Genomic DNA, 27110 nt, shown 5'->3' on the forward strand with positions numbered 1-27110 from the left:
AATATGAATTTTCTAAAAAATATATATATTTTTGAAGGATAACCATTAAACACAATGCATTTGTTGCTAGCTCACTCCAAGACATGCATGACTTGGGTGGCTCTTTTGGATGAAAACCAGCAAGTCATTTTTGCAATTTGGGCATTGTCACTGGTACTGCAAGAAATTTCGGATAGGGCCAGGCAGGGGAAGATGGCAAAGGAGGTGAAGTCGATCCCGGCCGATGCAATTCCTGATGCACTGACGACACAGCAGACTCAGCAGGCGTGGTGTGGCTGCAAAGACATAGAAAACAAACATAAGGAAAAGTGCTCCATGAATAAACAAGACAACTTTACCTTCATAGAGAAGTAGGAAGCCTTCTGTCAAACTGCTGGGCGGGGCCACGTCCACAGGCCGGCGACAGTCGCCGTCCCGCACGTTGATGTCAGCGCCAAAGTCCAAAAGCAGCTTCACCACCGGTGTGCAGTCTTTCTCGGCTGCCACGTGCAAAGGAGAGTCCAGGGATTTGCCTTTTTGGACGTTAGCGCCTGAGATGGAAACACAAGTTAACCCTAAAACACTGGTCTTAAATGTTTACATTCTTAGTCAAACTGTCTGGAATGGTACTACAAAGGATGATGCAAAAAGCAATTTCACATGCCCCATTGTGTCAAAAAAAGATCTGTAAAAAAACTGAATATTCAGGGCTTTTAATCCAGTTCTTTTAATCCATTTGTAAAAAGTCTATCTAAGTTTATCTAAAATGGTCCGGCCCACATGAAATCGAGTTGACGTTAACGCGGCCCGCGAACCAACCCAAGTCTGACATCCCTGCCCTATACGGAGTCTGACACCCATCTGTGTAGTATCGTCCAATCCCGATACTGTAACCACTCTGTCTGCCATTGACAGTAATAAACATCCAAGTACAAGTGAGCTTTTAAAAAGGAATACTAGGTTCTGAATGGGGAAGATGATGTGAATAGCTGGGAGCTTTTCAAAAAGAAAAGGGTGAAATCATGCACAAAACAAGAATACTTCAGGGAAAATTGCAAAATGATGAATGAGAACGGATGGCCTGAACAAACCTTCCCTCAGGAGCTTCCTGGCACACTCCAGCTCCTTGTAGATGCAGGCAGTGTAGAGTGGGGTCCCCAAGTGAGGAATGTCCATGTCTACATCGACACCCCATGCCAACAGAACCTCTACACAACTGCAGTGTCCTTGACAGAACAATTCAAACATTTCAATGGAATTCATAAACTCTGCTTTCAAAAACATATTACACATCTGAATTCTTTCATGTAAATATTTAACATTACAAACAGTTGCCTCTGGAAAACAAAAAATATTTTCTCTGCGTTTTAAAATAATTTACCTAGAATATATGCGACTTTTATACATGCATAGTTATCTATATTTTTCATTTTCATTTTGACCCCTTAAACACACAATCTGCATCTTGTTTTTTTTCCCCTCAAACATAATAGACTTTTATACCTATACAACTTTTCCCACAAAAAAGACCAATTTCCCACTTAAAAATATACACATCTAAAACAACTTTTTTTCAGATTCATTCATCTTCCTTTCTGCTTATCCTCACTAATGTTGTGGGGGGGGGTGCTGGAGCCTATCCCAGCTAACTTTGATCAGTAGGTGGGTTACACCCTGAATTGGTTGTTAGCTAATTACAGGGCATGATTATTCATTTTAAACAATATGCATATTTTCTGAAACTTTAGGACATAAGTTGACCTTTGCTAGCCGCCTCGTGGATGGGCGACGGCCTGTGCACAAAACTCTGAGCGGTGGCACCATTTTCCAGCAGAACTTCGGTGCAAGCCGCGCTGCCCACGGTGCAGGCGTTCAACAGCGGCGTGGCGCCGTCCACCGTTGAGGCGTTGACCTGTAAACCCCTCTCTTAACGTTAGCTTCGGAAAAGCGTCTGACCTCGCCACTTTTTGCGTAAGTCACCGACGTCAGCGCCGGCGTCGATGAGGGCTCTTGCGCAAGGGGCGTGGTCCCCGAGACAGGCCTCGTGGAGAGGGGTCACCTGGTCGATGGTCACGCTATTCACATTGTGACCCTGGAACCGTAAAAATACGACCTTTGACCCTTTGTAGATTTGTTTTTCTTAAATTATAAATCATAATTGTGCTTTTTGTATATGTAGATTTTGTCCACTGTAGAACTCAATGCCAACTGATAGCATTCATCTATGCGAGGTGTTTTTCCGATGTAAAAATTCTTTAAACAAAACTCCCCCCTCACTTGCACGATGAGGGTCCTGAGTGCGCGTAGGCGACCCTGACTGGCAGCATCGTGGAGTGGCGACCGGTCCGTCCAGGAACCTACAGGCAGAAAAGATGCGTCTATCAAAGCATTTGCTCGTTCTTCCATTGATTTGATTAATCATCAATACATAAACCCTGATTTTCCTTTACAACATGCCTCCATATACAACTATTTGAATTAATAAATATGCTTTATTATTTGTTGAAAATGCAGCATTTTTTTAAGTTTCACCATTTTTTTTCTTGATAAAAAATATTAATCTAACATTCTCTAGGCTCTTAACAAATTTTGATTTGATGTCAACAGAGAGACGGACGGGGGCTTCATTGGAATGAATGGGAATGGAAAGTAGGCCAGTGCCTGCCTGCGTGCATTTCTGCATGTGTTGGTGTGTGTTCTATTAATACACGAGATAAAAGGAGTAGCCAGCTTTGCAGTGAGTCGCTGCAGTAATAATTAACCCCTTGATGTGCTGAAAAAAACATTTAACACTTGCTTGGTGCCCATAGTTGGCTGGGATAGGCTCCAGCACCCCCCAAGACTCTCATGGGGTTAAGTGGTGCGGTACAGGAATGAATGAATATTAAAAACATCCAATGATACCGGCGTAAGATGTCCAATCCATATGGTCTGGGAGCGGAGAATGGCTATTTGTTTATTTAATCCAAATGGATTGGACGTCTGGCGCTGTCAATGGAAGACAATGAGTTGAACGTAACTTCTGGCATCGCTTGGGGTTCACTGACTATTAGATACTATATTGAAATAGAACAGGGGTAATGATGATAATTGCTGCATTCTCAATACTACACGTCAGTTTACGGACTCACTGCGTTGCTGGGCCTCGTCGTAAAATTCGGCAGATATTCTGGCTGCCTCCTTGCGATTGCCCCGGACGATGTAGAAGTAAGTGAGGAGGTTGAGGGAGATCTTGACGAAGAGCTTGAAGCAGAACAGCGCCAATATGCTCAGGTAGACATTGGACAGGTGGGCCGCGAAGGCCTTGTTGTCACTCGCCGCAGCGTCGGACATTTCCTCGGCTTCTGGGACGGTGAACACGGGACACCCTGTCAGAAAGGAAGGGGGGGGGGTGTTGTAGAATGGAAAAAAAAATTCCCAGCAGCTGTTGCCTGCAGGGACTTTCTGTAACAACAACGACTTTATTGTGGAGTGTTATTATTAACAATGCATGTGAAAATGCAATTCACACTGGAAACTTGCTATGATAAATAACTAAAACAAGTTTTAGTTAGAATTTTCGCATGGAATATGGGGCAGTCCAGCATGATGTGCAGAACTTTCCCAGTTTATTAGCCAGAAATGTACGCTTCAAATGTTGATAGAAGACTGAATGCCATTCATTGCCTTTTACTAATCTGCTGATGCCTGATTACATGTATAGTAAGACTTTTAAATGACTATGTATAGTGAGTTTTTTTTTTAAATGACCATGTAAAGTAAGGCTTTTTGAAAAAATGGCCATGTATAGTAAGGCTTTTTGAAAAATGGCCTTGTAAAGTAATTCTTTTTTTTAAATGGCCATGTAGAGTAAGGCTTTTTTCTTTAAAAAAAGACCATAAGTCTTTTTTTTTTTAATTACCATGTATAGGAAGGGTGTCAAACTCGGGTTGGTTCGTGGGCCACATTAACATCAACTCCATTTCATGTGGGCCGGACCATTTTAGATCTAATATCTAGATTTTTAATTTAAAAATTGGATTAAAATAACTGGATCAAAAGCCATATATAGTCCGTTTTTATAGATCTAAAGCAATGTTTATTTGAGCTTTTTTTCTTAGTATTGGAAAATGTCTTTTAATCATGTTTTTTTATTTCAAATGGAAACAAAATATTTTTTTAAAGTGGAATATGGAAAATATTTGTATATTTATTTTTAGCGTTTACAAAATGCTTTTTGAACTAAAAACACAAAAGAAAGAAATGGATTGAAAAATTGCAATGATTGATTTTAAAAAGGGAAAAATAAGGAAATGTAATGTACATCTATCATAATTTGAATTTGATCCTAAAATAGAAACTCATGATTTACTTTCTCGGGCCGCACAAAATGATGTGGCGAGCCAGATTTGGCCCCCGGGCCGGCACTTTGACACCTGTGCTGTATAGTAAGGATTTTCTTTTAAAAAGACCATGTATAGTAAGGCTTTTTTTAATGACCATGTACTCTAAGGCTTTTTTTCTTTTAAAAAAAGACCATGTATATTAAGACTTTTTTTCTTTTAAAAAAGACCATGTATATTAAGACTTTTTTTTTTTCAAATGACCATGTATAGTAAGGCTTTTTAAAAAATGGCCTTGTAGAGTAATTCTTTTTTTAAATGACCATGTATAGTAAGACTTTTTTTAAATGACCAGGTTATAGTAAGGCTGTTTTAAATGACCATGTATAGTAAGTCTTTTTTTAATTACCATGTAAGGCTTGTATTTCTTTAAATCTACGTCATCTTCAAAACATAGGTATTGAGTTGGGAGGACAAACCATTTCGTGGAGCGCTGTAAGCAAGCCACCATCTTTTCCCTGTTCAATATGGCGGGACAATGTGGGCGTGGTTACGCCTATTGACGACGCAGGTGCGTAAATTATGCACATGCGCAGCACCGCGTCCCTTGGAGCAGCCATTCTCATGCAGACGGTCGAGCGACTAGCACTCAAACGAGGCAAGCCAGGTAAGCCCGGTAAGCCCAAGACCAATTTATTGGCCTAACTGCAGTTTTATCATGCGACCAGGGGATTTTTTAGGAATCCATTGAGCAAAAAACGCCACCAAATCTTTTAGTTTAATGCCAGATTGAACACAACGCCGACATCTCCCCACTGGCTGTGTGCAGCATGTTACTAGCCATTTTAGCATTAGCGTCACGAAGACGCTTTCCATTTGACTTGAAAGGTATTTCGTCCGTTTTCTCTCCATTATTGAGCCGTGGGGAAAGACTTTTAATTTTATCAAACAAAGCCGAGATATCAACGGACAGTTTGTCAGATGAAGGCTCACTTAACAATGACATCCAGGCACAATTTAGTTCCTGGTGTGGTGTATGTAATGATAGTTTTCACTGCGAGTACTAAACGCCCTTTTCCGATTTGTAATTCTATTTAAAAAATCATTTATATATAAATTGTTAAGCCAACTTTTTCCTAGCTTTTAACGTCTGTCTGTATATGTAATCGCTTTGTCTGGAAAGGGGAAATTAGCATGGATCACTCAATAACTTATTTTCATTCTTTATCTTGATCTTTTATTGTAAGATTTCTCTTTCCTGTAATAATTGTTTGGCAACTCCCAAATAGTTTGGTTAAATCAAGATGCAGCTATCCCCGTGTGTGCCCAGAACTATGCACACCCTTGAGATTAATCAAGGTAAAACTTGTTCCAAAAAAAAACACCTAAACCTATCTGTTGAATCTCCAGTCTCTGTATATGAAAACTTTTGCTTTTTTTTTTTGCACGCACCAGGTCCATGTGATCTTCCCAGGTTGCCCACTTGAAGATGATGCATCGTCTCTGAAATCTACTGGCAGTCTTCCGAGAGGTTAATTTATTGTAGAATATCCAAGTCAAAACATTCTAATCTCACATTATTTTATTTACTAAAGTTGCAATGTATTAACCCCCCCCCTCTTATTTTATATGCAGGCACCAGGTCCATGTCCAGACTCTGGAGGACCAGGTGATCTTCCCAGGTTGCCCACTTGAAGATGATGCATCGTCTCTGAACTCTGCTGGCAGTCTTCTGAGAGGTTAATTTATTGTAGAATATCCAAGTCAAAACATTCCAATCTCATTGTTTTGACTAAAGTTGCAATTTACTAACCCCCTCTTATTTTATATGCAGGCACCAGGTCCATGTCCAGACTCTGGAGGACCAGGTGATCTTCCCAGGTTGCCCACTTGAAGATGATGCATCGTCACTGAACTCTGCTGGCAGTCTTCTGAGAGGTTTATTTATTATAGAATATCCAAGTCAAAGCATTCCAATCTCATTGTTTTGACTAAAGTTGCAATTTACTAACCCCCTCTTATTTCATATGCAGGTACCAGGTCCAGACGACCAGGTGATCTTCCCAGGTTGCCCACTTGAAGATGATGCATCATCTCTGAACTCTGCTGGCAGTCTTCTGAGAGGTTAATTTATTGTAGAATATCTAATTCAAAACATTCCAATCTCATTGTTTTGACTAAAGCTGCAATTTACTAACCCCCTCTTATTTTATAGGTGAACTCCTGACCCCTAAGGTAAGGAGGATTTCATGTTTTTTTCCCAATCAGAAATTTTAATAAAAGAGATTTGAGTGTCATTTGTCTTTGTTAAAACACTTGGAGAAAAAAGACCCCAGACCCTCAATGGTCTTTTTTTTTCCTTTAATTTTTTGGTGTTTATGTTCTAAGTGTTTTGTTGTAAATTTTCTAAGTCTTTTATAATTTAAAAAAAGTTTTTTTTGCCTAAGTATTATGTTTAAGTGTTTTTTGGTTTTTTTTTTTAATGTTTCCAAGGCTGTGTTTCTAAAAAATTTTGTTTGTCTACAGGTGAAGACTGGCCAATCTATACTTCAATGTGATAATTCCTAAGTGTGCAAATGTATTTCTTTTAATAAAAGCACTAAAATGTCATGTTACTTGCATTCTTTTGCTAGTTATGAAGACATGGGTACATTTCAAGGTCTTTATTTTTCCACAAAAAAGGGGTTGAGATAAAATCCCATTAGCCATCCAGCATTTAAAGATGAGGTGATTCTTCCATCCATTGATGAAGAATATCTTTTGCACTGGATAGTATTCTGGAAGAAAAAAAAAGTTAAGGTACAATAGACTAAGTCCAACATCCAAAAAATAAACCACTAAATCAGGTTTTACCAACAATAAAAGGACACTTGTCATCAGGTCTTCCCATGGTGTCATCTCCCACTGAAAAAGGCAAGCAACATTAAAACCCCAAGAGGGGAAAAAAAAAAAGAAATATGCCAGGTCACTAACTGCAGTCCTCAAGGGCCCCTATCCAGTTCATTTTCCATGTCCTCCAAATCAAATCATTATGATCAAGCTGCTTATGAGTTGATCATTTGATTCAGATGTGGGAGATATGGATAACATACTGGATAGGGGCCCTCAAGGAGCAGAGTTGGAGACCCCAGCTCTATAATTATGAGTACCTGAGGGGATGTTGGTGTCAAAGACTGCCATCCTCCAATGTCCCCGGATACCAGCAGCTCACAGTCACCTTTTTTCCTTGCATTGATTTGGTAAACTTGGGTGGACCTTGAAAAGAAGCAAGATACAAAATGAGTAGGTTTAGTACACATTATAATAAAATAGCCTGAAACATTTGGGTCCTACCTCATCCAGAAATTCTGCCTCAACTTTTTGGTCTTCATCGATTTTGACAGCTTTCACCGTGTTCGTGGCTTTAAACCTCTGCAAAACATGACAGCATGATTATTTAACCATTCCGATGCACAATTGACCCACATTCATTTCCTGTGTTAGTTCATCCTGGATGAGTTTCAGTCAATCATTTCAAAACAATTCTTTTTTTTAATATCCCAAAAAGTATTCGCTTCCGTTTTTCTCCTTAAACATATTTTACCATGTTAAAACTTGAGTCAAAAATGACCCCTGCACCACTGTTGAATGAATGTATCACTTAGGTTTTGTCAAAACCACATTTAAAACCAAAAATGAATAGCTCCAAGCCCTGAGATCTTCCTTCAAGAAATGAAAGGGGAAATGTATATATTCCATAAGTGTAACGTTTATTCATTGTACTTGTGTGGGTGTGTGAATTACCCACACACCTTCTTGCTATTAAAAATAATTTCATTAAAAATTTGAATATATCGTAATCAAAAACAAGCTAATTGAGCAATGCCTTGAATACTGAACGCTGACATTGAATTGTTACACTGATAGAGAAACTAGAAACTACGTATTTAAAAAAAATGACTCACTTTGCTGACAGCTCGTTATGGCGTCGACAAGCTGCTTCTTTTTGGTCGTTTTGGACACATTCTTGATGTTTCCCAGCAGTCTCTGCTCGTTGAGGAACTGAAACACACAATGGAACGATTTCTTTTAAAACATAAAGAGCTATGGGTAACGCAATGTAGCCACATGGTATGCAAACATTTTTCAGTTTCCATCCACGTGGAGCTACATAACGCGAACAAAGCACGATCCCGTCAAATGCACTCTTAAAATGAGAACTGAGAGTTCGTAATCCTCAAATGACAACGTACCGAATGCGCCGCATTGTCCTGTAAGCAGTTTGTCAGGTCTTTCTTCGGTAAACCGTCACTTCTGAGTTGCTCTGCAGTCAACATGCTATCCACCATTTTGAAAGTTGGAGGCGGGCATTTGAACTCTAGCCTTAATTATGCATATTAAAAATAGACACGAAAATAGACATTGTTTTCATAACAACGTGCAGTAGTAAACTATTATTCACAAAAAACGCCCAATTTTATTTAATATTAATTGTTTTAAACTATTTATGTATCGAGTTAGATTGGAAACAGGAAGTTAATAGCAGGAAGAAAAAAAGTTGTCGCCCTCCAGTGGCTCAATTCTTTTTTTAAAAAAACGAATCAGTAGTATTCATGGTCATATTTAAAGAAAAAAGCCTTACTATATATATATGGTATTTTTTTTATGTAAAAGCCTTACTATTCATTGTTATTCTTTTCCAACAAATAAAAGCCTTAATATACATGGTCTTGTTCCAGAAAAAAAGCCTTAATTAATTATATATTGGTATATCTTTTTCTACTGTAGACAGATTTCCAAAGTGCTACAATTTCATGACATTAAAACAATCAAATACACTACTGCAATTACTTGTTTTTGCTAGGCTTGTTAGTGTTTCAAACAAAGTCTGAAAAAAAAGCCTAATGATTGAACCAAAAGACATTTTAAACATGTGATAATGAAACCAATATCAAATTTTGAATTATTACCTTCACGATGTATTTCGATTCCAAATCACCATCAAAGGTGGCCCGGTGACGCGGGTGGTTAGTGTGTCAGCCTCACAGCTCTGGGGTCCTGGGTTCAACTCCAGGTCATTTCCATCTGTGTGGAATTTAAAAGTTCTCCTCGGGCCTGCGTGGGTTTCCTCTGGGTACTCCAGTTTCCTCCCACATTCCAAAAACATGGATGGTAGGCTGATTGGACACTCTAAATTGCCCCTAGGGATTCAGGGTGTCTCCCACCTTTTGCCCGGGAGACAGCTGGGACTCGCTCCAGCACCTCCCGTGACCCTAATGAGGATAAAGCGGTTCAGAAAACGAGATGAGATGAAAAAAATATACTATATGTTTGAATTCTCAAGCGAAATGCTTGCCATCCGGAATACGCTTTGTTCTTTTTGCTTCCCTCATGTGGTAGTTGTGTGAATTGCAGCATGGCCCAATCTTTCAAAGGTTTCTTTTTCGGGATGTTCTACTTCCGCTTTCGCAACTGCTGCCAGGTTGGCGAAACGTCGTCCAAAATCCCCCAGAACAGGAACGTTTGCGAATCAAAACAATGCTCCATGCAAAATAAAATATGATCACCGGCATATTTCTCAATGTCGACGCGAGAACTTTCCTGGAGCCAATATGAAGGTGGGCTACTGCACGGTTACCATGGCGACCGTTTTCGTCGTCGTCGTTGTCGCCCCACTTTGTTGCAAAAAGGAAAGCTGGAACGCGCGATCGAAGCATTTGAACGAGGCACTGCCTGATTTTATTCCATCGGATGGTCGTTGCTGCCTCATGTATGAGGGCAAAGAACAATTTGAGCACTTCAATCACTGTTTTCAGGTGAGAAATAACCACGCCCACTACCTCAAACGTATCATTGATGTTCATCTCGAATCCTATGACTATCATCAGTTTCCATTGGGCAGGTGTGCCTAGTGGTTTGTTTACAGCAGCCGGCTGCTTTTTACCATTTCATAAATATTACATATTCAGCTCAGCATCAAAGATGCTTCCTTGTTTTCTCAGCAATTCTGGTTGTGATGTCACAACCAGACTTGACGGTCATGCCTGGCTTTCTCGTGCTTTGATAGTGTGCTAGTTCATGTTGACAGGATGATAATACGGTCACACCGAAACAATATATAAAAGAAAGGCTATAGATAGCAGACTAGCAGCCCAACTTTGCAGTTTATTCTGTTATTCTGACATTGAATTCCGTGTAGATTTTTTTGTAGATGGGCCAAAGGCATCATATTAAGCCTTTTCTGTCATGGAATTGAGTCAAAACAATGGTTTGCTGTCATTTTTTGTACAATTTCATGTAAAAGAAATGAAAAATAAATATCCGAAGATAAACAACTTTTACAAGAATTGCTGGAAGACTGGGTTTGTCAAAAGCCAATTATTTCAGGCTAAATTAAGAAACAATTAAAACTCACCTTCACAAAATATATTCGGTAATAGATATTTTGTTTTTGGCACAACTCAGGGTGCTACAGCGCGTCACGTGTACCTGAACTCTTTTTCCACTCAACCTGAGTCTGCCAAGTATGGGATGAACAGTTTCTCCTCCCTCTCACCCAAGGAATTCCGAGGTAGGATAATCTGGAATACTTCTCCATTGCATGTGCACCAACAATTACTAGAGATGTCCCTCATCCAATAAAGTGATTTGGAAATCTGGAATCATTTTCAGAAGATTGCAATCTGGTAAAAAAAAAAGATATTTTTGAAATGTATTTATTTATTTAGATTTTTAAGTAACTCATTGGACATTTGGATATGCTTTTTTCCCCACATTTTTGAGGTATTGGATAAGAATTCGGTATGGGCAGATAGTTAAAATGAGGTGACTCAGACTGACATGCAAAAATAGAACATCCTTTCATGGAAAATATGATCTGAATTTAAAAGGGAATCAATTTGAGTTTGACTTGTTTTAAATGCTTTCCAGCTCACAGAACATTGTGTTTTTTTTATGTTCACGGCAGATTTGTACCTGCGAGCAAGCTCTGAGCGCGCTCCGCCGTTCCTCGGTGCAGATTTAAAAGAGCTGCCGGCCAAATTTGACTGGAGGGACCAAGCGATGGTGGCACCAGTCCAAGACCAGCAAGTGGTAAGATGGAACACAGAGAGGTGTTATTTTTAGCCTGAAAAAAAACCCCTAACTAAAATAAATAAATAACACTTCTTGTCATTGAGTAAGAAATGAAAAGGCATTTTTTTTATGTTGGACAGCAGCAATACGATGATGTACTACCACATCATCATCAAATGTAATATTATTTTTAACTTTGACAATTTTAAGATTTTTTTGTCCTTCTTACAGTTTCCTATAATGAACATTTATTTCAACGGGGCAGTTTGGTGGATTTTACATTTCTATTGTAGCGATTTTGGAAGGTAGAAGTACGTATAGGTGCTCTGACGCCAAGCCTGTTAAAAGAGCCAAATTCAGAAATATTGGCTTTTATTAATCAGTAAAATAACACACTTTGTGTCAGCAAATGGTCCAGTAAAATCACCCCTGTCGAGTCAGATCTTTAAAAGTCTTTAAAGAGGGTTCTTGAGGCTGTCGGGAGTTCTTTCAAGATGATTGCACGTCTATCAAATAAGTGCAGTGCGCCTGATAATGGCTTGCTTTTAAAAGATAAATTAGGGCAATTATTTGACCAGCAGGGTGGCGCCGGCCTCTACAGACTGCCTCGTGCATTAAAATGAAGTCTTTTTGTCCTCCTGTCCTTTACAAAGTCACCAAGTGGCTAATTTTGGAAAAGAAATGTATCTCCACTGGCAAGGATGGACTTTTACGACAGGATTTGGATTAATACCTCCCTGAGGGGTTTGAACCTTAGCTTTTCCCGATAATTCATCTTTTGCAGTGCGGTAGCTGCTGGGCATTTAGCGTGGTCGGCGCCGTGCAAGCGGCCAGCGCCATAGCGGGAGCGCCGCTGGAGGAGCTCAGCGTGCAGCAAGTCGTCGATTGCTGTTTTCCAAATGGAGGCTGCAGTGGAGGATCGCCGACCAAAGCGCTTCGCTGGCTACAAACGGTGCTTTGAACTTTTGGGAAAAAAATAAATACATTAAAAATGAAAATCTGACCCCGAAAGCGGTTTCAGTCCAAAAAGAAATATGTGCCCTAAAACTTAGAGGAAGAGGAAGTTTTTGGGCCATTGTGGGCCCATTATTTTTTTGGTACTTTGAACCTTAAAAAAAAAGACATTTTATAGTTGGCAACCAATTCACAGTGTACGCCACCTTTTCCCTTCACTCTGCTGAGATAGGGTTTAGCACGGTACACGGTCGATTGGTCGCCGGTCTTTTGGTCGCCCGGAAGGTTATTGATAATTACCATTTAAATCGTTGCTCGAATTCCCTAAATACAAACTGTGAATTACTATTTAGTCATAGTTAATGCCCTAGTAATTATTAGGCTAAAGAAAAGCTCCAAATTTCCCGGACTTTTATTGTTTTTTGTTGGAGAACTTGTTAAGACCCTGACTGACGTACCTTCTTAAAGGGACAACTCATGTACATACAAACTCTTATACACTCACACGTCGGCTCAGTGAAACTGCTCATGGCCATTGTTGGCTTTTATTGATGCGTAGACTGTGTTGTTTTACCTTGTTTTGTCGCCGGTCTTTTGGTCGCCGGTCTCTTGGTCGCCCGTTGTCGCGGTCCGGGCGACCAAAAGACCGGCGACCAATCGACCGCACACGGTTTAGCACCCCAATCCAGCTGAGAGTAAGCGTTAAGAAAGATGAATAAATGTCTGTTATGAGTAGACTGACAAAAAAGTCCCAAGAACCAAAAAGGTCCAGGAAATCTAATAATCCATCTGATGATAATCTAATAATTCAACACACAAATAAAAGAACAGACCTCATATCATGCTTTCATCCTGCAGACCAGGGTGAAACTGGTGCCCCAGTCAGAGTACCCGTACCAGGCCAAGAACGGGATGTGCCAGTTCTTCTCCCACCCTCAAGAAGGCGTCACCGTGAGGAACTTCACTGCTTACAATTTCAGGTGAAAAAAGCCATTTTACCTGCAACGTGAAAGCAATAAAAGCTTAAAAATTAACACCCCCATTATTTACGAGTTGACAAGAAAATCAGAAAAGTTCAAGGACAGGGGCGGGTCCAGGACACGTGATGTTTGCTGTATCAACACAGATATTGATCAATCAGTAGCGCACATGTCTTAAAAAGTCAGAGGTCAACATTTGTTGCAGTGGGATTGGCTTTGAGGTCACATAAAAAAATAAAATACATCCATGTGTAAAATACATGCATTAGAAATTTCCCATTTGCTTGTCAACTCATTGGCTGCTATTGACGGCTCTAGTCGAGCTCTGCTTTGCCAAATATTCCCACAATGGCTACTTCTTCCAGCAAGAGTAATGTTATTTCCACTTTTCTGCTCTACCTAGCGGTCAGGAAGAGGCAATGAAGGCGGAGCTGGTGGCGCGAGGTCCTCTCTCCGCCATCGTGGATGCAGTCAGTTGGCAGGACTATTTGGGAGGAATCATCCAGCACCACTGCTCAAGTCATTGGCCCAACCACGCCGTGCTCGTGGTGGGATATGATGCCACCGGTATGCCAGTTAACACTCCCAAAGGGTTTTAAAAAAAAATCCAAGATAGATATCATAAACAGAATCTTCTCCCCAGAGTTCTAGGTAAAAATCGATTTGTCCTATCATAGCTACTATTTTGTTGGCCTCTTTGGATGTTGACAATGTTGCAACATCAAGGTGCTGTTATTTCATCAAAGTGTTATGTAAGGCTTGCAAGTGCAATGCTTTGGTCTACGAGTAAGGGGGCCACACTGTGTCTGTTAGAATGTTGAAATAGTTCTGTGGCATTTAAGGAAAATGATTAAATGTTAAAGAGTGTATGGTAAGAAGAGAGGGGGGGCTATTGATATAACCAAAATAGGGGTGTCTGGATTTGTCATTAAGGCCAAAGTATCCAAAAGGCTTTGTTTTGACTTATTGTGTTGGGATAATACATTGCTTTTTAAATATCAATATTTCCTCACAGTGATTATGCAATCTTTCTCATGCCAAGTTTTTTCCTCTTTACTCTGGAAATATTGACTGTACTACGTATTTGTTGTTTTTCATTAGGAGTAATACCATTCTGGATTGTGCAAAATTCCTGGGGCACAGACTGGGGAAGCGAGGGTTATGCTTACGTCAAAATCGGCGGTAACCTTTGCGGTGAGTGAAAATATTGTTTATTTATTTATTTTTACCATCCATATCCGTTTTCATGATGGATCTCCTTAGCATAATTTTCACTGAGCCCTGTGGGATCGACATTAATATTCTCTTTACCCGGTGTGTTGCCAGGCATTGCGGATTCTGTGGCGGCTGTGTCTGTTTGACATCATGCAAATAAATCACTTTATAAGGGATTTAATGGTGGGCTTTATTTAAGCACCAAAAAAAACAGCCGTAATATACACCCTGATGCTATGTACAACAAACACTTCTCTTTAAATACAAAAATGATACAGGTCTGCAAATAGAGATTATATGAAACAAGATATTGTACACTTCACATTTTCTTAATTCCCATCTGTGCAAATAGTTTTAGATGCTAAGCATCATATTTTTCATTATATGTTATAATTATATTTACATCCTCGCGGGATCGCCACGTAATACTGAGTAGATGGTGTGTCTTATGGATGACAAAGTGGTCTTTTGGAAAAAAGAACAAGTTAGGCATATCAGTCTTTTTGAGTGTGGATGTGATTTTCCTCTCCTTATTTTGGTCTTTTTCTGAGCTAGTCCGAGTCCTCGCTGCTGCAGTAAGAGCTGTCGCAGCATTCAGCCGTGTAAAGGAAGGCGTGAACATTGGGGTTCAACTTGGGTACCCAGTGGCGAGGTACTAGAAACGTGGCCAGGTTGAACAAGTCCACAAAGACTTTGTAGCGATCACTGGAGGTGGAAAAAATAGAACGATAGAATAAATAAAACAATCTAGCCAGTTTTGTCCTGTACGGCGTGGTATCATAATGCAGGGGTGTTAAGATTACCAGTAGGGTGGGAGGATTCAGCAAAATGTTAGTGATTCGCATTCTGGTTTCTTATGATCATAGAAACAGTATAACTCTAGGGGAACAATTATTTGTACCACCTGTGGGGTGTGTATTTTATTCAGACACCCTACTTAGAGCTTACGATATAACATAAGCATCACCAAAAGATAAACATATTGGGCATTAAAATATTCATAAAACTTTTTTTTCTTTGGAAACATGGCCAGAAAAAAATGCTGTAGAAATTTACATTAAAACATTTTTTTTTTTACACACATGTAGTGACAAATACACACGGGTCATATTAAACAGCTCAAAGGCATATAATATTGCTTTTTTTTTTTAAAAAAACAGTTACCTTAAATACCCAGGAGGCCAGGGCAGGAACAGCAGTTATTTTTTATTATTTTAATTTAAAATTATAATTGTGTTACATTATAATTTTTCTCTAATAAAGTTGAGTTTTGTTATTAGAATATAAACCAACTTTATATGGATTGTCATAAATTTCTGGGCAATTGATAAAGCAATTGGATCCTGAAAAAACCTGAAACTTGGAATGGGTGCAGGAGAGATGACTACATATTGATAAAAATACATAACACCTAAGTTAACCCAAACAGGAGACAGTTTTTGCTCAATAATGTTGCAATGAATCTCTACAATTCAGGCTTGAACCACACACACACAAACACACACTCGTAGAATACCTGACAGTGGATCTCAGGTAATGGTATCCAGACGAGCCCCCTGTGCCTGCCTTGCTGCCAATCATCCGGTGCACCATGCATACATGATTGTCTACAACAACAATGGAGAGAACAAAAGTCAAAAGCTGTCAATAATTGATACACAAGCACCAGGGCAGAGGAGGGTGAAAATATGTCAAGCTGGACCTGGGGAGCTTCCTCCAAGTTTCCGACTAACTTTTAGTCGAGAAAACTTGTGGTGAGGCCTAATGCCAACCATTCCATCATATATTGATGTGTGCTATTGGCGTACTTACATCTCCATTTTGTCATGAGCATGTCAATGTCCATTAGGGAGGTGAGCAGCTGGAAAGGAACTTGGAACCGAGGCTCCTCCCTAGTTTGACACACACACACAAATAACATCGACACAGCAATTACCACACTACTCTAGTATCACTATTAGAGGTAAATAACATTTAAAAAAAGTCTATACATAGGCATTACCTGTAGAAGTAGATCATTAGAGCACCTTGTAGAGCTTTGTAAGAGAGCCGCCTTTCACCTTTGAAGGAAAATTACCGTCATTGAGCTACAACTTACAATTTTCTTCAAACGTATGAGATATAATTTCATTCAGGATTTTTTTCTGACCTTTACTGACGAGGTGATCATGACGCTTGATGTCAAACAAGGATGTGAAAAGTTCCTTTTGTTTCAGCAGCTCAGCCATCATCTCCTCTTTGTCCTCAGAGTCGGACATTTGCTGCAGAACACAAACGTCATAACATGCGTTTAAATCCACTTTCAATTCAACTTGATTTTTCATGATAACACTTACTTCAATGTTCTGCTCTTCCGTACGTAGACCGTTAAAGATGTTGATTTCCAGACTTTCCCAGAAGTTGAAACCATCTGTTTCCAGGCCAGGAGTTCTCTCAAGCCACTCCTTTAGACAAACACAATCCAAAATATAGTATTTCAGACTATCTGACTAAACTATGGTTGCAGTTACTTTGAGTATGGAGTAATATGGAATTAAAAGAAAAATATATATATCAGATTAATATGACAATAAATACATATAAAATCATTTTCTTTACCTCGACCAGTTTCAAAAGTGAGGACTCCTGTTCGGTGGCGAGCAGCAACTCGCCGTCCTGACCTTTGAAAATGTCACGATAGTGTTGTCTGTTGTACGGAACTCTCATGTTGTGGGGGACTCCGATTTTATTCTCCAAGAGTCGGAACTGAAGACTTTGAAAGCCAGAAGCCGGAGACAGATATTCCCTATCGGCAAATCAGTGAGAAAAAAATAAGCACATGGTGCAGACAGACCAGAGATGGAGGAATTCATTCCATTGGTCAAACCTGAATTCATAAAAGTCCAAGGCTGTCATGGTCTCAAGGATGGTGAACTGTTCTACCAGTAGCCTGAGGATGACCACGATTCTGTGGATGCGATTGTTGACTTTGAGCATATTGCGTTCATCTCGCACCTGCATGGAGAAAACATTTGATAGAGCTTTTTGCCCCAAGGTTTTTGGGTGAATATCCAACCCTCCAAAACTTATTTCATTTAATGCATGAATTTTGCCAGGCATGTCCTTCAACAGGAGACCCACAAAGTCTAGTGCACGTACATGACAACAACAAAAAGATTGGACTCCATGCGATGGAACATCTATCATTCTCATTTCAGATCATGTCATTTTTGTACCATATTGGCACGGGTAATAGAATCGATCAGATGGAATAACAACCAAAGTTAACAAATGTGACTTACGTGTCCACTAATGAAGATCTCACGGACGGAATCCAGCTCAAACAGAATTTGTTTGAACCACAGCTCATAAGCTTCAACGAAACAAGAGACACAAGGTTTGTTTAGACTTCATGTTGTTATATGTAGCCAGTCGTTTCGAACGTGACGATGAACAAACTCTAAATCCTTTTCATTGGAACCCTCCCACCAAATTGAAGCAGACAATCACTCAGCTGTCCAAACTCGACGGCCATTTTACCTTGATGCGTGACAATAAAGAGATGCTCGTCGTGAATTTTGTTTCCCTTCAGCTCGCTCTGCAACACCTGTGCTGTCACGATTTGATCCAGCTTTGAGTGGAGAAGGGAAAAAAACCTCTTAGAACTATAAGTGGCATTCATTTAAAATGATTTGACCAAGTCATTTAATTAACTCAATTTTAATTGTGGCATGTGTTCCTTTAAACAACAAGGCAACGTGATGCACATACTAGTTTAGCTGATGGTTACAGAAATAGAGTAAACTGATCAAATTTCATCTAAAATCAACAGAAATAAAACATATATGGGTTCATGTGTACATGCATCCTCTCAAATGATCATTTATTGAATCATTTATGGATAGATTTTCAATTTCAGTTATTTAATAGCCCTTTAAAATTAGTCTTAAAATGATTGACTCGCCCTAACTTTAGATCTTTTAAATTTTGCTCAACCTATTTCTTTTGTTGTTGTTGCTGTTTTGTCTTGAATTAACTGCAAACAATTGTATCCCTTTTATCAAATGAAAAACTATTTTTTTGGAACAAATATTGCTATCAGATTAAAATATAATACATTAATATTAATTCATTATGAGTCCTCTCTTTACTTATTTTTTAATATAGTCACACTCATGACTTTAGAATATTTCTAACAATACCATGTTACTAGTGGTTCTTTTATACCTTGAGGTAATCTCCATAGATGACCCCTCCTTTACTGGCCTTATTGATGCCCGCCTGAGCGACATCGTGCTCTTCCTTTGGCTCCTGAGGCTGATTTCGAAATAACCTGGGAACAAATCAAACCAAAGAAGTCATTGAATATTACATTCAAATTTGCTGCAGTCATACGAAACATACAAATGCCTCTTCTCAAAATAAGGACATCCGCTCATGACTTGTCCAAACAGAATGCAGCAAACAAGATCCTTCGCATGAAAATGTTCAAATGTACTAAATCCTGCTCTGTGAATTTCCTGTATTTAAAGCTAAGTGTCACCCAATCAGAGATGAGGACACCTGTCGTCACGCCACACGCCTCTGCTTTATTTACCGTGGGCCCCACCGTGAATTATTGGACTTTGTTTGACCGGGTAAAAGGTGCCATCACAGAAAGCCATCATAACAATAATCAGAAGGAAAAAAATACACGAGGAACGCGTGAACTTTGTTTGAAAAGTGAAAGCTTGCAAGAATGGAAAGAAAATGAGATGAATAAGATCACAAGAAAGACAAAGTCATAATAGTACTATATGGAGAAAAAAAAACATGTGACCGGAATTAAGTTAGAAGTCATTGTGAGGTCATTTGGGCGGAGAAAAGATGTGAAATGCTGGACTATTAAGAAATCATGAGTAACCTTAGAAAAACAATGTCGTAGGATAAAAACAGGGAAAAGGTAACATGTTTCGGAATGATTCGCATTTTGCGAAAGAAATGTTTTGATGAAAAAAAGTTATAGTTGCTGATTAATTAATTTCCTAAATGTCAAAATGTTGTGAATTTAGTGTGGCACTAAACATCCTTTTTTTGGCGAATTGTTTACAAAGTGCTCACTGAGTCTTTATAAAATTATAATTTGGAAAGAATTATTTTAAGGGCATTTCTATACTATTTTTTTATTAAAGTGATGGCACACCTCACGAGAACGCCAATGACTGGCAGAAAACATACAAGTGATGTGAAAGAGCAAACTTTGCACATTCAATTCATTGATTTCTATGGGGTCACGGAAGCCATAGAAAGCGTGACGATTTGCCACAATCCTGTCTTTTTGGGTTGCTGGACTCGTTGGTAAATATTTGCCATGCGGTTAATATTTTGTCCACAACGACATGGCCTCTAAATGGTCACGTTTGTCTAGACACGAGTGCAGTATTTTGATCTGAAACACGTTGACAGTGCAACTAATGGTGACCATTAGGGGGACAAAACGGACAGCTTCAAACGCCTTCCGACTGTCCAAGACTCCTCAGTCAATTCACTGGCATTGTTATAAATTCCAGGCCGGAGACCTCCTTTGAACAGCTGATTGGAAGCATGAAGGGCGGGATGACAAGAAGCTCTTTGGAAACGGGGACGAGGGCGATCAGATCGCGTAAACCTAGTTTGGCCTTTCGTGAGGACACTGATAGCCCCGGAGAGCTGCCACGTGTCCCACCTGCATGCAGGCTCTCTCTCAGACTCATTACAAGAGAGGAAGAAAAAAGAGGAACCTTCCATTGCTCTTTGCGTGCAAGCTGACCTCGTTCGGCTAAAACAACAAAGGGCCAGGTCTTCCTGGGATTACGTTAATAAAGCAAACAAACAAAAACTCCCTTGAAAAGTGTATTTATAGAATGTTTTTCATGTCTCTTCATCTGACATTTCATACAAATATACAGCTATTTCAGACCGTTTACTAAATAAATGCTTCCTTAAATCATGATAAAGAGGAGAATAAATCTAGCGAAGCAAAATGCTTAGTATTTCATATTCAATATTATTTATCTGACTTGAACATGTGTTTCTCCTCTGGAACTGAGTCAGATCTTGCTTCCTGATTAGACCTCAAAAGTGCGAACATTGTTTTTGAACCCGCCCAGTTCAATTTATAAATAGAAATAAAATAACAAAATCAACGGGAATTGACACAGAAATCCCCCCAGAAATATAGAAGTGAGCCAAACTGAATAGGAAGTGATTTGTAAGTACACCAAAAAAAAGATAACAACAGACATCTAATTCCTTTAAACTGGGACGAGTGGCTGTGAATCCTGATTTTTCAGTCCCAGTGACAAACCTAGAGGTACTCGGTCGTTCGGTCGCCGGTCTTCTGGTCGCCCGGAAGGTTATTGATAATTACCATTTAAATCGTTGCTCAAATTCCCTAAATACAAACTGTGAATTATTATTTAGTCATACTCAATGCCCTATTAATTATTAGGCTAAAGAAAAGCTCCAAATTTATTGTACTTTTTTTGTGTTTTGTTGGAAAACTTGTTAAGACCCTGACTGATGTCCCTTCCTAAGGGGACAACTCCGGTACATACAAAATCTTATACACTCACACGTCGGCTCATTGAAACTGCTCAGGGCCATTGTTGGCTTTTATTGATGCGTAGACGTAGACCGTGTTGTTTTATCTTGTTTTGTCGCCGGTCTTTTGGTAGCCGGTCTTTTGGTCACCGGTCTTTTGGTCGCCCGTTGTTTGGGTCCGGGCGACCAAAAGACCGCGACCAAAAGACCGGCGACCAAAAGACCGGCGACCAAACGACCGCACACGAAACCTAGATGTCCAATCCCTTTTGCCTGGCAGGGGCAAAAGAACGATTGCACATCTGGACCTTTAAATGTATGTTTTGACCTTGGTGGAGGTCTGTGTCCGAATGAAAAACATCGGAGTCCTTATTTCCCTCATCGGCACATTCCTGCTCAATATGGTTACCTCTCAGCCGCGCGTGCGTACCGACAACGTATGGAAGTGGTGGCGCAGCGGGAAGCCAAGGGAGGTTCTGTGATGTGGCCGGTCTTTGAAGTTAGTTGCGTATGGTTGGGCCAAGGCCGCCCCCGTCTCAGCATGGGGCTGCGGCTGGAACTCCCCTTTGATGGCGCCTTTATTTAACCTGACAGTGCCAGTGCCGGGGAGGGGGTGGGTTCTCGGACAACTTGCCAATTAACATGCCGTATACTCCAGTTTGCAGGTCTGCTCAGAGGGCGCTAGGGTGGGAAAAAGCTCCATTGCTTTCAAGTTGATTGACTTTCAAAACCCAAGCCACAGGAAATTATGTTCCAGGATCAAATTAAGTAAGGCAACTCGATACCTGAGGTTTGACGGCATATAAAATGCGTGGAGGTGGGCACAATAATGATGGTCCTATTTCTAGATTTCGAATGAGGCTACAGTAGGGGTCTCTAAACTATTCCTATACATAAGGACAACAATAGCTGCAGGATTTCAACTCGACAAGAAGATGCCAATGTGTGTTAAAAGCATGGTGACATTTGGATTTTAGGAGTGTGGTGGTGGTGGTTCGGTATAATAGTTTGGAGTAAAACTCGAAATTCTTTAGTTGACTATGTTTTCTTGCAGGTTTTTTTTGTTGTTGTTACGTTTAGGTTTACTGCTCCGTTTTTGGGGCGGCTGACTGGTTCGATAGCACGTTCAAAATATTATAACCCAATTCTAAGTGTCACATTATTAGTCAACTTCCCTCCAACTCACTGCTTGGGAATTCGAGCAAATTAAAACAAAAAACAAATTGTTAAAGTAGTCAGACATTGTGCCTTTAGAGGTCAGTAAAGAGTCATGTAGCTTACCCAAGTTTGACTGTATTGACGCAGAAGCATTTCATGTCCAGTCCAGTCAGATGAATAAACTTGAAGGTCCCTGAAGGCAGTCTGAGAGAGAGAGAGGGTACAATGAATTGAAAATAGATATACGGGTAAAATAAATGATATAAAATAATTATATAAGTAAATTAAAACGCTATCTTACGCCTTCGAACGTGTCAACGTGGGAGATCAAAACAGTACATAGCAGAAATAGAAAGGTTGATTTGAGCTGGCTCTTCTATGCAAGAATTAGGTGAACATATTTACGTGAGCTGCCTTCATGAAATATTGCCAGAGAAAGCATAAAATATTTAGTTGACAGGCGGGCGGGTCAGATGGCAGTATGCCTCGTAAACATGAAATTGACTTGAACTAATATGCTTAATGCATGTATAGACACAGTTGCAAATGCATGACATCAGGCTGGATGGAAACCTAAAGTGGAGTTGCTGTTTTGGTCTGAAAAATGACAGAAAACAGGCAAAAATATATATTTTTTTCCCCTTCTATTTTAAAATGTATTTATTTTTGATAAAATAATATCTGTTTGTGTTCACAGAGCACCACGAAGATTGCACAATATTTCTTGTTTATATGTCCCATGATTTTTTTTGTTAAAATGTCACAAAATGACTAATTTGATAAATAGGGTAATTAGTTATTGACCTCTAATCTATATAAAACTGCGCAAGCCTTTTAAAACAACATAGGGATCTTAATGTCGATCAGGAGAAACATGCTGAGGAACCATCCAAAATCTGTACTTTATTAGTTATGTATAAACACAAACATAAATTACTGGTAGTTTGACCATTAACAAAAGCGGGTGCCCCTGGGGTCCCCGAGGAGTCCATTTGAGTCCTTTCTCCCTTTTTCACCTCGCCCACAATAAACACTTGGTATTTAATCATGGAAACAGTTTTTTTTTCTCAAAGCATCAAACACATGTTGGCGTTTACAAGTGCTAAATGTCATATACAGGTTTTTTTTTTCTCGTTTTTTTTCGGCGTGATTCGGAAACTAACATTTGCTCTGCCCGTTGATGACATATACTGTAACGTGGCCCCCCTAGACATGAGTGCGCACTATGTAAACATTTCCTGGTCATACAATAACTACAGTGAAGCCGGACATTGTGAAAACAAACTAACGACGAGGAAAAAGAACAACGTTAAAACATCATTGAAGCCACAAGTAGCGATAAATGGGCCCCCGCAAACCCATTTTCAAACATTCACGCCATGCTCCGCCCACATGACATGGCACACACAAGCCCTGAAAATGTACCCATAATAGCCGCTTGGAAAAAGAAAGCCAGAAATTTAATAACTTTTCAAAAGTCTTCCACATCATAATCAAACTTAGAATTTGCCCATAAAATTGTAGCCTAAGAAAAAAAATGGCTTACCTGTTTAATTTTAGGTGTGGTTTCTTCAAACCTTTTCACATTCATCATTTTCTTCTGGAATGGTGAAATGGTGTCTGGGTGTTTTTTTTTTCCTTAAACTTTCCACAGGGCGTTAATGAGTTGTGTTGGGGACCCCTTAGATACAAAGATTCTCACAAGGATATGCAAAAAAAATGAAGGTTTTCAGGCATGTTAGGACATTCCCCATAAAGCCTGACATCCATTTAATGATTTTGAGAGGGCCTACGTACAATCACCTGGTGCACGGGCCTTAAAAAAAAGGAAAAAAAAGAAAAGAAAAGAAAAAAAAGGTCATTTCCTTCACTATTGCTCCTCTCGAGAGTCCAGAAGGCTTTTTGTGCTACAGAGGAACTGACCTGTAATTGCCCGTGTTAAGGCTCGGTGACTTTCAAAGTCCTTTTTTGGGATCACAATGCACAGCATTGCGGTTATCTGTTTGATTCATTTTCTTCTATTGATTGATTGTTTACAAAAACATCCATCAGGAACATACACAACTCACAAAAAGTTCAGGATATTGGATTTTGTCTGCTGCCGAAAACTCAAATTGACCTATTCTGGTACCTTGACTAATCAGTTGTGCAACTTGGGGGGGTTTGGGAGCCACAAGTTGTTGTGGGTTCATTCATCCGAGCGGTGAGCTTCAAATAAACTGTATGGAAGTGAAAAACAATAGATAAGCAGTCATTATTAGTTTTGCACCGATACTGTACACAAGTTCTTAGGGAAAAAATATTTTAAACTAAAGTACTGCATACTGGAATGTAAAGAAATGGCTATCATGGCTTGAGCAGACATAGCTTAACTTATTAACGAATGTAGCAGGGTTCATCCTGATGAGAAAAAGAAGAAATGTCCTTTTTTTACCACATTGGCTGCAATGTACAGCACTAGATGTCCAATACATTTGAAGAAGGAGGGCTGAGAACGAATGAACGAACATTCATCCATTCAGTACCGATACGTGTGGCACTAAATACTATGTAACTGTATCATAGTTTTACAAAGCAAAATCTGGTGCTTGCAAATTTCTTTTTTTTTGATAATCAGCTGCCTTCTAGAGATATAATATAATATTTACTGTTAGATAATTTGGACAACTTTTCGATAAAAATGATGAATCTACGTACCATCAAATCACTTTGCGGTGGGGAAGATTGATTCAATTTCTTCTTAAGAGTATAGCTTTAGTATTTTTGTTGTAAAAATACAGATACTAAACCAAGCCCACAAAATAAAGAACAAAAAAAATCAGTTAACATGGCCTCAGGTTCCGAGCTGCAAATATGAAGGGATCCACTGCAAAAAAAAATGGAGTCATGAGCCTCATCACAAATTGAATTGAGCCCATAAGTCAAGGGACCACTCAATTGCAGGCAGGTCCGGAACGTATCTGCAGTGACAAACGGGTTCGTTATGGTAGTGCATTTGGAGGTTTATCCGAAAATAAAGAGTCCACGGTCCCAACCTTTTGGGAGCGGCGTAAAACAGGAGCAGTCACGTCCCCGTAACGTTTTGTTACCTCTTCCCGATCTCATTTTGCCTCAGAAAGTGGATGTTGTCGGCACTGTCCGCCAGCTCGGGGTACTGCTCGGCGGAGAGGGCGTAGTACCCATCGTAGCCCAGCACCTTACCCCCGCTGAGCAGCTGGCGCTTCTCGCCCTCCGTCCACGGCCGGCCGCCCTCCTCGCCGTCTCGCAAACGCCTCTGCTCGCGCGCCCAGGCGCCCGCCAAGGCCCGCTGCCGGGCCAGCTCGGCCACGCGGGCCTTCTCTTCGTCCACGGTGGCGCCGTAGCGCACGTGCAACGCCAGGGCTCCGGCGCGCACCTCCACGTCGGCGAAGCGCCGTGTGCGTCCGTCCATGACGGTGGTGGACTGCGACACGGTGACGTTGACGCCGTTTTCCAGCGTCTTGTGACCGCTGGTCAGGTGCAGGGCGGCCAGGTCGACGTCGGGCAGGCCCGGCTTGACGAAGTGGTGCGTGTCCCGCCCCTCCACCGTGAAGTGGAGCTCCTCCAGGTAGAAGGCGTTGTTAAGGATGCTCGCCACCTTGATGCAGTCCTCGCCTGCCATGTTGAGGGTGTGCGCGTGCACGCTACCCTTGTAGATGGCGAACATGACAGCACGCCCCACGGGGGACGCCGCCGCCGAGAACCACAGCCAAGGTTTCTCTCCGCGACGGCCTCGCCGCAGGTGGACCTCGGGCAGGCGCTCAAATGACAGGAGAGACTGAGCCTGGCGGGTGACTTCACGCTGCACCCCCGAAATGGACTGCCAAGAAAGAGTAGACAAATGGTAAACATGGAGATGAACACTTATTCCTCTTATAAAAAACAAACAAAAAGACATGATAAAAAAAATCATTGTTTTCTTAGAGAAATAAGAGAACTCTTCTACTAATGAGTGTCAAGGCTAACTCAATTTATCACATTTTTTTAATTAGGGTTATTCATGTAAAATAGAATACACTGGTACCTCTACTTACGAATACTTCTACATATGAAATATTCAGATTACGAAAAGCATTAATGGGAAACATTTTGTTCAAAGATACGAAAGAAATCCAAGTGGTCAACTTCAAATGAAATCAGACATCCCTGAATCGGATAGGCTCGAGCACCCCCGCCACCATTGTGAGTAGAAGCGGTACGGAAAATCCATGAATGAATAAGTTATTGAAAATAAAATAAGAACTTTTCTTATCACAGTGTCTTTGACTTTTCCTGCAAATATTTATCTAAAAACAAACATGACAACGATATATTTTCTTGTTCTAGAAAACAAATCCAAAGCGGCACTCCGGTAGACAAAAACAAATAAAGTCAGTCTCAATCTGGAGGTCAATCAATTTAGACAAGTGCAATGAAACGTTAACAGCTCAACACGGCACAAGATGGTTCGCGAGGCAGAAGGTAAGTGTGTTGGCGCTGGAGGGGTTCTTCACTCTAAAGCAGAGAATCCCCTCATGACACTCTTCCTGCTCGGGCCCCCAAACCGCCTGAGTAGCCTCACATACTTTTAACTTACAGCAGCAGACAGCAGTGAGAAAATATATTCTGCTGGAGAAAGAACACTGTTTTCTTTATTATGCAAATAAGAATCAATTAAAAGTAATATTCTCTCAGAAATGCATAACAGCGATGTCAGCTTTACAACACACTTATGCAAACAGTAAGAAATTACGTTTTATTGCTTCTGTCTGCACTCCAACAAAACAAATACGTGATTTAAAGGGCACTTAAGTGTAACAGTATTGGTGCAGCATTGAAAAAAAAAGATGATAATAGTGTTAAAGTAAAAAGAATTCAGTGGAGCGTTGTTTATACCTGTTTGGTAGTGCTG

General features: G+C 40.2%; 4 protein-coding genes and 2 long non-coding RNA genes across 14 annotated transcripts in view; 2 read left to right on the top strand and 4 right to left on the bottom strand.

The window, feature by feature from the left end:
• Positions 1–20: 20 nt before the first annotated feature.
• Positions 21–3312, bottom strand: asb5a (ankyrin repeat and SOCS box containing 5a). The gene is made up of 7 exons (XM_077609782.1): positions 3111–3312; positions 2257–2336; positions 1964–2071; positions 1741–1891; positions 1071–1205; positions 339–530; positions 21–275 (listed from the first exon to the last, which is right to left on the bottom strand). Exons 1-7 carry the CDS (start codon positions 3310–3312, stop codon positions 148–150), a joined length of 996 nt encoding a protein of 331 aa, XP_077465908.1. The 3' UTR covers positions 21–147.
• A 2439-nt stretch (positions 3313–5751) lies between these two features.
• LOC144081930 (uncharacterized) lies at positions 5752–6911 on the top strand. Its single transcript, XR_013303065.1, has 4 exons — positions 5752–5762; positions 5965–6040; positions 6517–6536; positions 6828–6911. It is a non-coding gene; the product is annotated as an uncharacterized LOC144081930 (long non-coding RNA).
• Positions 6912–7182: 271 nt separating this feature from the next.
• On the bottom strand, positions 7183–8908 carry LOC144081935 (uncharacterized). The gene is made up of 5 exons (XR_013303069.1): positions 8534–8908; positions 8246–8342; positions 7635–7712; positions 7451–7556; positions 7183–7205 (listed from the first exon to the last, which is right to left on the bottom strand). It is a non-coding gene; the product is annotated as an uncharacterized LOC144081935 (long non-coding RNA).
• An 846-nt stretch (positions 8909–9754) lies between these two features.
• Positions 9755–20245, top strand: ctso (cathepsin O). Of its 2 annotated transcripts, none has more exons than XM_077608519.1 (8): positions 9755–10096; positions 10746–10851; positions 11248–11372; positions 12139–12306; positions 13167–13288; positions 13692–13855; positions 14390–14482; positions 20032–20245. In XM_077608519.1, exons 1-8 carry the CDS (start codon positions 9893–9895, stop codon positions 20055–20057), a joined length of 1008 nt encoding a protein of 335 aa, XP_077464645.1. In that variant the 5' UTR covers positions 9755–9892; the 3' UTR covers positions 20058–20245. The 2 variants fall into 2 exon arrangements, with proteins under 2 accessions (XP_077464645.1, XP_077464644.1); XM_077608518.1 differs by lacking the exon at positions 20032–20245 and adding an exon at positions 14615–14820.
• On the bottom strand, positions 10426–23915 carry tdo2a (tryptophan 2,3-dioxygenase a). 5 transcript variants are annotated; one of them, XR_013303067.1, is made up of 14 exons: positions 18887–19031; positions 18710–18815; positions 18023–18113; positions 17785–17855; positions 17370–17497; positions 17102–17288; positions 16840–16947; positions 16653–16764; positions 16506–16563; positions 16316–16395; positions 16020–16110; positions 13142–13307; positions 11256–12316; positions 10426–10936 (listed from the first exon to the last, which is right to left on the bottom strand). XR_013303067.1 is itself a non-coding variant. In XM_077608516.1 (13 exons), the coding sequence occupies exons 2-13, from the start codon at positions 22357–22359 to the stop codon at positions 15055–15057; spliced, it is 1221 nt and encodes a 406-aa protein (XP_077464642.1). In that variant the 5' UTR covers positions 22360–22405; positions 23748–23915; the 3' UTR covers positions 14677–15054. The 5 variants fall into 5 exon arrangements, 2 of the variants coding, with proteins under 2 accessions (XP_077464642.1, XP_077464641.1); XR_013303068.1 differs by adding an exon at positions 11121–11157 and having other exon boundaries at positions 11256–13307; XR_013303066.1 differs by having other exon boundaries at positions 11256–13307.
• The window catches only part of LOC144081931 (teneurin-3), a 147752-nt gene continuing 143727 nt past the window's right edge, over positions 23086–27110 (bottom strand). For all 4 annotated transcript variants that reach the window (XM_077608514.1, XM_077608511.1, XM_077608512.1 and 1 more), the window contains one exon: positions 23086–26039. In XM_077608514.1, the coding sequence (XP_077464640.1) occupies positions 25287–26039 (753 nt within the window). In that variant the 3' untranslated portion in view covers positions 23086–25286. The remainder of the gene's footprint in view (positions 26040–27110) is intronic.

This window comes from Stigmatopora argus, chromosome 9 (assembly GCF_051989625.1).
Source record: "Stigmatopora argus isolate UIUO_Sarg chromosome 9, RoL_Sarg_1.0, whole genome shotgun sequence".
Classification (NCBI taxonomy): domain Eukaryota; kingdom Metazoa; phylum Chordata; class Actinopteri; order Syngnathiformes; family Syngnathidae; genus Stigmatopora; species Stigmatopora argus.